This window comes from Chelmon rostratus, chromosome 23, assembly GCF_017976325.1.
Source record: "Chelmon rostratus isolate fCheRos1 chromosome 23, fCheRos1.pri, whole genome shotgun sequence".
NCBI lineage: Eukaryota > Metazoa > Chordata > Actinopteri > Chaetodontiformes > Chaetodontidae > Chelmon > Chelmon rostratus.
This window is the reverse complement of record NC_055680.1, coordinates 9,284,677-9,297,452: the sequence shown is the minus strand read 5'-3', so window position 1 is coordinate 9,297,452 and position 12,776 is coordinate 9,284,677. Positions and strand designations below refer to the sequence as shown.

Sequence of the window (12,776 nt, the reverse complement as noted above, 5' to 3'; positions counted from 1 at the left end):
ATTAAGCGGTGACTAATAGATTCTTCCTCATACACATAACAAAAAAATATTTTAAGATGATTAATCCACCAAAGCAATTCATTAATTTTTTGTCTAGTTAAAATATTTTAAAACCTTAAATTAAGGTTACATTTGATGATGGAAACAGTGATTTACCCACCACTACAGTTCCAAATCCACACTACATGCTAGTTTTAAGCAGGTTTTGTGTATGTGATGTGGTAAACAACATATGCCAACATGCTGTTAATGTAGGCTGTTCTCCCACAATGCAATGGACAAAGGAAACAGAAAAAAAAAAAAAAAAATATATATATATATATATATATATATATCCTCCAGAAACACCCCCCCAAAAAAGTGTTAATTTTTAGAAAAACATTTGCTTGTTTCTTGTATTGTACAAACTGTTTACTGTTAATATGTAGTCTGGAAATTTGGGATACAGTAGCAGCTGACATATCAGCACAAAGTCATAGACTCTATGACCCTTAGCCCTCCTCTGAACAGCCTCTGGCAGGATCACATGACTTAACCTTCTACTTAACTCACATCCCTTTCCTGACCCCCTGAAAGAGAGACACTGTGATCAGTGCGCGTAAATCATGGCTCTGCTGTCGCGAAGCAGAGGAGCGACGACTTACATGAGTTATGACTCTTTGGAACAGGAACACGGAGGCGCTGAACCAGATGGCTGTGGGACCAGTGAAAGAGCACGAGGGAGACACAGTGGAGCCCCACGCTGAGGTACAACTACGCTCACGGCCACACACATAACGTGCACACATGCACAAGCTCTGCAACTGCGCAAGAAGCTATGAAACACACACAAGCCATTATTAGTACTTGACTCTACCCTCATATATTTAGTTTTTACCCTCTATCATTTTCCTGAATTGTTTTTTATGTATGTTTGGCTCCTAAAAGTCTCTTTGTGTGGTCCCGGAGATCCCAAACTCCCATGCCTGTGTGTAACTCCCAAGACAACCAGAAACCACAAACAGTGGTGTAGACGCACGAGCACTCAGTACTGTACTCCCACCGGCCGACAGACAGGCACACAAGCTTCAGCTATTTACTTCATACTGTACCAACTGTTGCCCGTTTCCTCACAGCTCGAAACAACTGCTGCTAATGGCGACGCCGATACTTCAAAATATGTGCATCACATCATAAAGGTGAAGGTGAGACACACCGGACCTCCCATATAGACAGCACACACACGTAAGAATCCTTTTGAAATGCCAAAATAAAGACAATAATAGGGAGAAAGTTGGAAGCAATGCAATAATGAGGGAGGTGCATACAAAAAAAGTCAATGGGGTATGACCGAGAAGGAGAGGGAAAGCACACAGGAGCAGTCGAGTCTGACACGCTGCCAGGAAGTAGAAAAGAGACAGAGCATTGTCAAATAAAAGGGTGAACAAACTCAACAAGTGAATAGAAGAAGGGCAGTTCCAAAGGGAAATAAACTCTCAGTTCACTTCAATAATAAAATGAGGAACTGATTTTTTACCCCTTGTGGTGTCCTCTTAATAGCCATGCTGTTATTTTCAGTTTTACTCATCAAGGTTTTCAGGCATCAGACACTGAAAGACACCCCAGCAGCATAAAATAGTTCCCACTGAAAGCTGCTTACAGTGAAGTGAAGTCTTTGGATGACTAAGAGATTTTTAAATGTTATTCTTCGATACTTTGAGCAACACCAGTGAAAGTCCATTCAGCTCCATCTGCACGACCACATACAACAAGAGGCCTTTTGGAGAGCATGCTTTTTGTGATTCCTGGTGAACTGACCCTTTAAACAGAGGCAAGACAAAAGCCAGTGGAAAAGAGAAGGAGAAACAGGGAACACAGCGTTAATGGAAAAGTGATATCACCTGGATGGGAGCATTATTCTGGGACTATCCATATGGTGTGTAAGGCAACAGGGGACGACGTTGTTAATGCAGCAGCATCTGGGCAAAAGTCCAAAAAAGAGATAATTGTCACCAGTAGCTGGTGCAGCTCTATTATTCAGCCCATGTTATGGAAACAAGATGCATGTGTCAGTCTGCGTGCTATCACTTCACACAGCCACCATGTTCGGATCTACTGTTCTACTGCGTTACGCTAATGTCGCTGTAATGTCCATAATAGGAGGATGGAGGACTTGGCATCACCTTTGAGGAGGGGAACACTGAGAGTGGAGTAGAGATTCGGAGTATATCTGAAGTGACGGAACACACGGGCAAAGTATGTATTGCATACTGCAGCTGATGGTTCCCGTTCAATGCACAGCTGATTTGCAATCAAAATCTTCATCTGCTCCTTGCAGGAGGGCTGCATGAAACCAGGGGACAAACTCTTAGCTGTGAATGGTGAATCAGTGCTCGGCTACACTGTGGAAAAGGTACACTGTGTCAGTGGAAATAAACTGTAATCATCATATTGTATTTCCTTTTTAAAGCAAGGATTTGCTTAAGTTTTCCTAATGTCATAAAGTTCAAATAGCATTATTTGCAGTGTTTGAAAATTACATTAGAATTAGTTTGAAAATGACAGTGTAACGATGTGAAGCTGGAGTCTGATTAGTAATTCTACTGTGTTTTAGGTCAGTTCTCTACTGAGAAAAACCAAAGGTCCAGTGAAGCTAACCTTCTCTACAAATGAGACCCCCTCCTCATTCTCCTCTCCCCAGTCAACCTGCCCGGACATTGCTTGCTCAGACGACATCCTTGCCAGCCTACCCAGCATGCCGAGTGCTGCCACGTCTGCCCTGAGTCAACCAGAGGTGGAAGCAGGCACAAGTGAGCCTGCTTACTTTACAAGATTTAATTTACAAAGATTGATTTTTTTGATTTCTCATTCAGGAAAATAAATGATGAGTCAAAGCTTTATTAGACAGTTCACTCCCTAAATTTCCCGCTGACAAGATGAATAGATTGCATACTTTTTAACATCATACCTCACTTCCCTGGCTTCCGCTATTTCAGGTCTGAGTCGCTCGTCCACTCCTTCCACTCTGACCTGCGACCCGGCGACCTGTCCCATCATCCCCGGCTGTGAGACCACCATCGAAATCTCCAAGGGCCGCACAGGCCTGGGCCTCAGCATCGTGGGAGGCTGTGACACCCTGCTGGTAGGAAACAGAAAATATGAATTTGAATCTGCTAATGAGGCTGTATCGGCTTGCAAAAGAGAGAGATTAGTCTGCAGAAAAAGTTTTTAAAGCAATAACTGATATAACAACACAACTTTCACTGATTTTACAATCTACAATCCTTTTGTTGAGCTACACTGTAAATCTGTAATAACTAAAAAAGTTTTGTGACTGTACTTTTGATGTAAAGCCCACCATGCCACCCACTTGGAATCTTTGGTGGTGGTATAACTCTGGTTCGTAATAGCCATGGCAGCTCAGGAATGTAGGAAATGATGTTGTCACAGCCTTCCTCCTCCTTCTCCTCCTCCTCCTGCCGTCCTCTCTTCAGTCAGCCCATCTATTTTGTCTGCTCACTCAGGCTTGGGGGGAGGAGGGGGGGACGCTCTTTGTCTGGCCTCGGCCACAGCAGACAATATCCAGCCCGGGAATGTAACCTCTGAACCCCAAATGACACTCACACTGGAACGCAGAGAAACACACTTGAAGCAGGAACGAAAGAATGAAAATACAAAACAATGGCAAATACAAAAAAAAAAAAAAAAATCACACATGCACATCATTTATAAAACCATTTTTTCCTCCAACATTTGTACAATTCATTTTTCCCACTACTTACTGTCCTGGATCCTGCTCTCCTCCTATGCTGTACTTATTTGCTCTCCATTTTTCTTCCACTTCAGGGGGCCATCATTATCCATGAAGTCTATGAAGAAGGGGCAGCCTCGAAAGATGGCCGGCTTTGGGCGGGAGACCAAATCCTAGAGGTGCGGCTCAGTATAATGAGCATCACATATGACCGAGATTTTAAAAAAAGAGGCTGGCTTGAGACGTGGCTGCCGGAGGATCTTTATTTCCAAGTTTGATCAAACAGTTTGATACTCCAAAGTGTATGATAAACTGGTTGATGTGTATCTCAAACATAGAAACAACCATTAGCATGAATCCCTGTCTGTATTACGCGGAGAGACAAGTTAAGTATCCCAGCTCAACTTGGATTTGCCCTCCGTTCGACCTCGTGCTTTGTCACAGAGGGAGGGCCGGGGTGGAGCTCAGGAGTTTAGTTATGGTAGCTCAATCAGCAGACCTGAATTGAAAGGCCCACATGCATGCATGCACACACACACCCCTTGCGACTTAATTGCCCTCTACTATTCCTTTCTGTCCAGGAGCCAAGCTGCTGTGTTTAGAAAATAAGGTCAGAGAGGAGAAGTGAAGAGAGCGGTTTCCCAGTCCGCAGCAATGCCGCGAGCTGGGAAAAATCCTCAGCGCATCTATGGCGAAAGCTAATGGGGTATTTCCCCTCTTTAATGTGGTAAAAAAAAAAAATAGCTGGACGTCAATCCTTCAACTGACCGCTCGAGCTTCTCACAGACTTTTGTGGGAAGGCTGCTTCCCTTGAGTGAAATCTAAGTGTTGTAACATCACCCTGTGATTTTCATATTCCGATCCAGTGTGCAGATATCTCAGCAGTTTGGGTTCCTAGAGAGGAAATGTGACCTCGGTGGTCAAAGGAAAATTCTGTTTTAGCGCTGATTTAGCCTGTTAGCACTTTTTTCAGTCTTCTGCTGCATTCATTTTATGTCAGGAATAGAAGAACAGGGCAGAATGGGCCAAAAATGTAAATTTGCACTAATATTTGATGTATTTATGAATTTAAAATGCACCTTAAATAAAGAACAGTTCAGAACATTTTCATAAATGTGATAACAGATTTGATTTTAAGACAATGGAGTGTTGGAATTGTTTCCCTCTTGTAAAAGACAGTAGGTTTTCCATTTTTCTGTTGTTCTTATGAAATAGGCCAATGGCTGCTAATGCTAACCTCCATTTTTTTCTCACCACAGGTGAACGGTATCGACCTGCGTGAAGCCAGTCACGATGAAGCCATCAATGTGCTGCGGCAGACCCCACAGAGAGTGCGGCTGGCGGTCTACAGGGACGAGGCCCAGTACAAGGAGGAAGACCTGTGGGACTCGTTCACCGTAGAGCTCCACAAGAAGCCCGGCCAGGGCCTGGGCCTGAGCATCGTGGGGAGGAGGTGAGAGATATTTATGATCAGGGCTCCTGCTTAATGCACCGTATGCACTTCTTACTGTGCAGCAGGATTTATTCCAATGCTGAATGAGCTTTACGTATGAAAAAAGGGGCTTTTTTGTGAAAGAGCTTGCAGTTAGCTCTGCAAGTTGCTTTTTGGGATCACAAAAAGAATAAGCATGTTAAGAATAGCAATTAATAGTGTGAGTAAAAGTAAACACAGAAGAAATTTAACTTGTTTCTTGAGTCTAAAAATAAAACAGAAGAGCCAAACTGTAAATAAAAATAATATGTAGGCATACAATGGTATTGGTTTTGGTTATGAGCATCATAATATTATAATAAATATGATGGGAATCAGCATAGTTTGACAGTAACTGTGTGAATTTTCTTTTGTAATGCAGATCACGGGACCAGAGGTAATCATTACTGAATGATCTGTACATTTCAGTAGTTTGTAGTGTGTAGAGAGTAGAGACACAGAGATCTAATACATCCTTAAAACACAAAGATTTGACCTCTACAACCATGTAATAAACCACATGTAGTCATGAGTTGCTGCCTTTTACTTTTTACCATCTTTAGGCCTTTTGCTTATCGACCCCTCAGTAGGTTTAGTTAAAATGGTCAGATGCTAAAGGTGTGGACAAATGCCTACTTTCCTACACGACACGGCTGCTTTCCTTCTCAGAAATGAAACACTCTCCATTGTAACACCTAACTGTTACACATCCTGACTAAATGATTGTTGGTTGAATACCTGCTTATATACCTGGCTGGACAGCTAACATTTTAAACATCCACCAGAACAGGTTTTATTTGTCTTCATCACCTCACAGAAATACCGATGAGCCGTCTGATCATTTTCAGTGGCACTTGTGGTGATCAGGACTCTGGTGTGTTGCCAGGGACGGGGCTGTACCGGGGAATGTTCCTACTTTTTTTCCCATTAGAGCCTTTGAGGGAGATTTAGTAGGACGTGAGCTGGCAAATTGCAGACTGTCTTGACACACAACTCAAAACAGGCTGCTATTCCTGCAGTAGCATTTATGGCGAAAGGCCTGCAGCTCTACATGCTGACAGGCTGTTGCTGTCAGGTGTGTGTGGAGCGTGGTGATTGATCTCACCTCTGGGATCACCCTCAGGAATGTGTTATACAGACCGTACATGCATATGCACTGCTGATTATGTGTGTGTAGAACTTTTTTTTAAACAACTGCAGAGTAAAAAGCCCTAGTTGGGGTCCTGACGGCAGCAGTCACATCAACTTTGAATGTAGCTGTAAATCTTCGCCTCTGTCACAGCGGTTTTGCTACACAAGTGGAAAAAACAACTAAAATGCTCAATAGGATGGAAAAGGCAGCAACTGGAGACAACCTAAAACCCTCGGCTAAAACGGAAAGTGCAAGCTAGCAGTTAGTGGCGAGGAGTTGTGACAGCCAAGTGTCTCTGGCACTGGGGATTGAGCGGGATCAAGTTGCCGTGCTTCACAGCTCCTGCTTGTGTTAGTTTTATCCACGTGGAGATTGGCACTTCAGATATGCAAAGTCCACGGCAGAGATGTGCTTTTGGAAAAAGAGACACAGGCCGAGGATTGGTCATCATCTTGTCTGGAGCTGACTTAATTTCCGAGAGGTCGGCGCTCAGAGGAAGCGCAGACGTATTGAGTACGCTGACCTCTAACTGCAGACAAACGAGGGTGCCGTATTTTCCTGTGCAAACACCAACTGGTTTGGTTAGAGGGGTATAAGCCTGGGGAGGGGCTGAGGAGGGACAAGCAGGTGGCAAATACAACAACTGGCTTTGATAGGTGTTGACACCTGTCAATCAAGACAACAAGCCCCTTAAAATCCCCTTGAATGCACTCATCTCGTGAAGTAAGACAGTGTTTTTCTGTGATAGCTTCTCAGTTTTGGTGCCTGCCTGCAACACATTCACAAGTGAGCATCTGCAGGATTCAATATGGAAAACACATCTAGGTCACATTGGGAGTTGGGGCGGGGGGGGGGTAAACACACTCTTTGCGATTAAATATTCCATCTTGGCAGCTGTTTGTCTGCTGCTTCTCAAAGCGCGTGAGCCACATTTGTGCAGAGGTCCACTGGAAAAATGTGAAATTGCTGGATCAATAGTGTACCATCAATGAAATGCTCAACAACAGGAGTCAGCAGCATGATACAATTCAGGCCAGCTGGTAAATATAAATACAGTATGACTCTAGCCAACATGAAGACGCACACAGTAATAGATGTTATCTCACTGTTTTCCCACCAGGAATGACACCGGAGTGTTTGTGTCTGATATTGTGAAAGGAGGTTTGGTGGACACTCACGGGCAACTGATGCAGGGCGACCAGATCCTGTCAGTCAACGGTGAGGATGTCAGGTCGGCCACCCAGGAGACCATGGCCGCACTGCTCAAGGTAAGTCTGGCCCTCCGAATGAAGCAAAGTAAGTGAGTGGCACATCTGCTTTAAACTGCGTCGGATAACTACGTTAAAAATGATGTCCCTTGTGTTGCAGTGCTGTGTGGGGCCCATAAAAATGGAAGTCGGGAGGTTTAAGGCAGGGCCCTTCCACTCTGAAAGACGCCTGTCTCAAAGTAGTCAGGTAAGTGACTGGAATTGTGAATACTGAATGGAAATTGCTGCTACCTAGTCCTTGAAAACAAGAAAACAAAGTAACACTGGACATTTCTGTTTCAGATGAGTGAAACAGGCAGCTCCAGGGTGGCCTCTCAGTCTTGTTCAGACTCTGGAAACCTTCCCGACGACCCTGACAAACTCATCAGGGGTCCAGATTGTAAGTATCCACAGAACTGATGTTCATGAAGCATAGGAGTAGCTGGGGGGAAAATGGAAATGGTGGAGATTAAGGCATCCTAACATTGTTTGCTTCTGCCTATAGCTTTAGAGCATCAGGACACCAGAACAGTGGAGTTCACTAAAGGTCCCAGTGATTCTTTGGGTATCAGTATAGCAGGCGGCGTGGGGAGTCCTCTGGGTGACATACCAATCTTCATCGCCATGATGAATCCCGTCGGCGTGGCTGCTCAGACCCAGAAGCTCAAGGTACGAGACTAGTGGAACACAGAGAATTTGCATACCGGCAGCTCTTGTGTGAGATTTAATGTGGATCTCACATATTCACGGCGACGTCATTTACTCAGTTTGCGCATCTCAAATGCTCCCAAAGGTCAAGAGCCGCCAGCCTTTAGCAGTGACCTTCGCAGTTAAACGACAAATGTAGCTCTGTGTGACGCAGACTGGAGGAGGACAATAGCCACTGCTAACACGGATGATAAATCTCCCACTCCTGCATTCAGATCATCAGGCCTACAGAAGGGCTCATTGAAATGAATAGAGGGACTCTTGAGTGGTATATTCATGCTGCTTTATCTTTTCAGCCAGAATGAGAGACGAGAGCTCTAAATAATGAAATTACTCGGCTGAAAACGAGCATAGTTTTGCATTCGCACGGCGCTGTAAATTAAATTTTCAAACAGTATTCGCCAGCGTCTCACATGCTGTTCTTCCACACTTTGTCAAGTGGTTTTAGAAGTGGTGCTGATACATATTCATACTGATTTTAAGGAATGCGAAAACATTTGAGGGAGTTCATTGTTTAAAAAGTCAGTTGTTACTGTTTTTTCTAATTCAAAAACTAGCCGCGTTTCCATCACCATAATTTGATGTGCATTTTGAAGAATTGCATTTGAAAAGGTTGATAGAAATGGCAAAACCCCCCAAAACACCTAAAAAAAAAGGCATTTTTTTCCCCACTTGCTTGAGGTGGCTTTTGCCTTTGCTATAAAAGAGTTCTGGTGTAGCGATCGTTTCCGCTCCAAGAGAAGAAGAAGAAGCTGTTTCTGCAGATCAAAATGTCTCCTCGTGGCTCCACACAGATCTGATGTCACCTTCCTCACATTAATACGTGAAACGAACAGAATTGCCGTCTTACTATTGGTTTTTTGAATCTGAATAGTGTTAAAAATTGTCATCTTGTCGCACCATACGTCATGATTTTCCGACTGGAGAATTAGCGCCACCTTCTGTTTACCTCAATGAACTATCGCTTAATATCCGCATGACAGTTGTGGATGGAAACAAGCATTCATTTGCATTTTTATTTTGCTGATTTTCTTAAATTTGGGTAAAATCTGCGACATATTTGGATGGAAACCCGGCTACAGATGTGTTGCAAACACGGAGCTGAAGAGGGAGCTGTGCAAAGAAAGCCCGAGTCCGACGTTTGACTGCTGAAGTTTTCCTCTCCGGTAGCCTTTTAAATTGTGCTAAACTCTCACTTTTCCAGATTGGGGACCGCATTGTGAGCATCTGTGGAACGTCTGCTGAAGGCATGAGCCACTCGCAGGCTGTCAGTCTGCTCAAGAACGCCACCGGCACAATACAGCTGCAGGTCGAGAAGCCCCGCACACATACAGTACATACATACACTTGTCCTCTCACTATTTATGGCCTTATTAGATAAAGCTGCAGACACAGATTGATAATCTCCATTCAAACATGTACAGTATTCTTCACTTTATCTATGTACAAAGTTTTCACCTGAAAAGAACATTGGTAGTGGCAGACTTTGAAGTACCGTAAAACTCGTTTCCCTCATCCAGCACTGCCACCATGCTATCAGTCTTTATCTGGCAAGTGTAGCATACCATGAAAGTGTTTTCACGCACCTGCAGGTGGTAGCGGGCGGTGACACCACCGTGACGGGCCCCTCTCAGGAGCAGGCAGCTGGAGGTCTTCCACCCAGCTGCATCTTCCAGGACGACCTCGGGTATGAACTGGTTGCTACGCAGAAAGAACATCTTTGCTGTGTCATAACATCCGTTTTACCGGTCTGTCTGAGGGACTGCACAGAAATTATTAACGGGGGTCTCAGGAGGGGCGGGGATATAAGTTTGTTCTTTTTGCTGAAGGGAATGTAGTTTAAAGTTTATGGATGAGCAGGAGAGAGTCTTTTAAAAACGTCTCACTCCAGATTTATATTTTATGTCAGCCTTCCCTTGAGCACAGATCACACTGACGCTGGTAATAATTGTTCAGTCAGCAGCTCGTGGTGGCTGCAACATTTGGCAGACGTGACTCACTGTTCTGTGTTCATGAGAATTTCTGATGTGCAGTTTAGTGGACATTATGAAAATGATTGTATTAGCAATATTCAGATATTAGGGGAGAGGTTCCAGTGTTTATGTCAAGGGGAGGGTCATTGACCATTTTTTAATGCTTTTAATGCCTTGCCCCCTCGCCACCCCGGTAATTTCTATCCAGTCCCTAAATGTCTCTGTCCTCCATCAGCCCTCCTCAGTATAAGACCATCACTCTCGGACGAGGACCAGACGGACTCGGTTTCAGTATAGTCGGAGGGTTCGGCAGCCCCCACGGAGACTTGCCGATCTATGTTAAAACAGTTTTTGGAAAGGTACGTCATAAACGGCTTCATTTTATATTTGCAGAACTGACAAATCGTGTGTTATTAATCAAAAATGTTACTTACAACGTGTGTGTGTGTGCGCTTAGGGGGCAGCAGCAGAGGACGGCCGTCTGAAGAGAGGAGACCAGATCATGGCCGTTAACGGGCAGTCTCTGGAGGGCGTCACGCACGAAGAAGCCGTTGGCATCCTGAAAAGGACCAAAGGGACCGTCACACTCACTGTGCTATCTTAGACAAACATATGCAAACACCCACAAACACACAACCACACACCATCTTCAGTACTTTTCCTACACTTTGTCTTACACCCACAGTTAATCCACATCTACAAGACTGAAACGTTCAAGTAGCAGCACACCTCACAGCTGTGTCCGGCAACATTTCACAAGCAGAAGATAGTGCTAAAATCACCGGATGTTCACTTGTGACAATGTGCACATTGAAATATGTGCAACGATACACTGATCGTGAAGACGCTTATTGCTCAATGTACCTTTGAACACTGTGATCCAGCCTACTTCAAGTAGACTCATGTATGTGTCACAAATAGCTCCCAAAACAGTATGTGAAGTACATGTGTGAATTCAGAATTTGCCATACAGTTTACAGTTTTAATGAGCTGTTATGTGAATCTCACAGAGGTTGTAAATAGCATTAGAAGCAATATCTCAACTCATTTACATTCCATGGCTCCGGTATTTCACTGTTCCCAGTATTGAAATGAATGGATGGTGAGATCATTCTTTTCAGGAGTATTTTACAACAGATGGCGCCCCAAAGCAATATCTGATTATTTCTACAGAATGGAGACTATTTATCAAGGTTTTTTACAGCCTGCGGTTGACTTATATCAGTGACCTCCCTCTAAATTCAGAGCATGAAACAGCATGAAAACCCCCTTGAGGCAGTTCACAGATTAGCTGGATTTAGCTAATGGCTTTATTAGCTGCTAATAGCATTATTTGTCTTTTATGTTGCACTGCTGTTGGCAAGTCACCATACTGATTTTCCTGGAAGGTTGATGCTGCTGTAACTGGTGTTAATCGACATATAATGAAGTCACTGTTGTTTTAGCAGAAGTGGCCCAGAGAGCGTTTTGAAATGCTGAAGGCTGACTTTGTGAATACTCGGAGAGATGTGAAATCCTTATGTCTTGGTCCTTAAAGTAAGAAGTGTGGCGAGTGCACGTCTGACTAGATGAAGAATTGTGTACGTGTGTGCGTGCGTGTGACCTCTTCACTGAAATATAGTGCTGCTAAAGCCGATATATAAGGTATTATGTCACAGTATTTGGAATTTTTAAAGTATTAATTAATGTTCACTTCGTGAAAGTGCACAGAAAGGTAAATGATCTGCTATCTTGGTTGGAAGTGCTATCTTGGTCCTCAGTGTTTAACATGTCAAATGATTATATAATAGACCTGAGCTCATTGTGACCTCATTATTTACCCAAAACAAAGTCTCCTACTGGGTAGTTTCTGAAGTCATTAGACATGTGTTGTGTGGTCTAGTTTCAGAAAACTGTATGTTCTTTGTCTTATCACCTTAAATACTACGTGGCTCTAGTACTGTCACTGTGACGGTATTGAATTTATTCACACTGAACTAAATAAAAGTGACCTTTGGATTCAGTCAGTGTGTATCGTACTTCACTGTTCCTTGCACGGCTAGCACAGACCTCATTCTCATGTCAGCGTCCCCCGTCTCTTAGAATAAGTCAAAAATATGAGTGAAAGCTCGTCATTAAATCCACGGAGGAAACAAGCTCGTCAAACCTCGGCAGATTGACTGTAAACTTACGTATGAGAATAAATGTTCTTAAATGAATCACGGCAGCAGAGCATTGGGAAATGCGGGGCAACGTTCCAAGTGCATCAGCTGTTCGTCAATCTAACTGCTCCTTCCCGAGCGCTCGGCTTATTGTACGGCGTACATCACATCTGTCATACATCGCCGAAATACATTTTCTGTCCAGGAGATAAAAGCAATTTATTGTCGCTGGAGGTCGCATTTAAACGGGCGGGAAATGGATCTAAATCAGAAGCTAAAACAAGTCGAAACGAAATGAACACGAGCAAAGATTTATAGATAAAGGATAATGCGGCCATGTGGTCTGTTGAATAGACTCTCTGTTGTCACTTGAG

The 12,776-nt window shown here is 43.7% G+C and overlaps 1 protein-coding gene across 8 annotated transcripts in view; it reads left to right on the top strand.

Moving 5' to 3' along the window:
- The window catches only part of LOC121626231 (multiple PDZ domain protein), a 45,745-nt gene extending 33,492 nt beyond the window's left edge, over positions 1 to 12,253 (top strand). For 4 of the 8 annotated variants that reach the window (XM_041964592.1, XM_041964590.1, XM_041964587.1 and 1 more), the window contains 17 exons: positions 669 to 747; positions 1,116 to 1,184; positions 2,140 to 2,235; positions 2,318 to 2,392; positions 2,594 to 2,789; positions 2,976 to 3,121; positions 3,826 to 3,909; positions 4,990 to 5,183; positions 5,584 to 5,598; positions 7,454 to 7,601; positions 7,702 to 7,788; positions 7,884 to 7,980; positions 8,086 to 8,249; positions 9,493 to 9,597; positions 9,881 to 9,975; positions 10,497 to 10,620; positions 10,719 to 12,253. In XM_041964592.1, the coding sequence (XP_041820526.1) occupies positions 669 to 747; positions 1,116 to 1,184; positions 2,140 to 2,235; positions 2,318 to 2,392; positions 2,594 to 2,789; positions 2,976 to 3,121; positions 3,826 to 3,909; positions 4,990 to 5,183; positions 5,584 to 5,598; positions 7,454 to 7,601; positions 7,702 to 7,788; positions 7,884 to 7,980; positions 8,086 to 8,249; positions 9,493 to 9,597; positions 9,881 to 9,975; positions 10,497 to 10,620; positions 10,719 to 10,865 (1,921 nt within the window). In that variant the 3' untranslated portion in view covers positions 10,866 to 12,253. The remainder of the gene's footprint in view (positions 1 to 668; positions 748 to 1,115; positions 1,185 to 2,139; positions 2,236 to 2,317; positions 2,393 to 2,593; positions 2,790 to 2,975; positions 3,122 to 3,825; positions 3,910 to 4,989; positions 5,184 to 5,583; positions 5,599 to 7,453; positions 7,602 to 7,701; positions 7,789 to 7,883; positions 7,981 to 8,085; positions 8,250 to 9,492; positions 9,598 to 9,880; positions 9,976 to 10,496; positions 10,621 to 10,718) is intronic. The other 4 variants (XM_041964593.1, XM_041964589.1, XM_041964588.1 and 1 more) reach the window with 3 other exon arrangements.
- Positions 12,254 to 12,776: the final 523 nt, after the last annotated feature.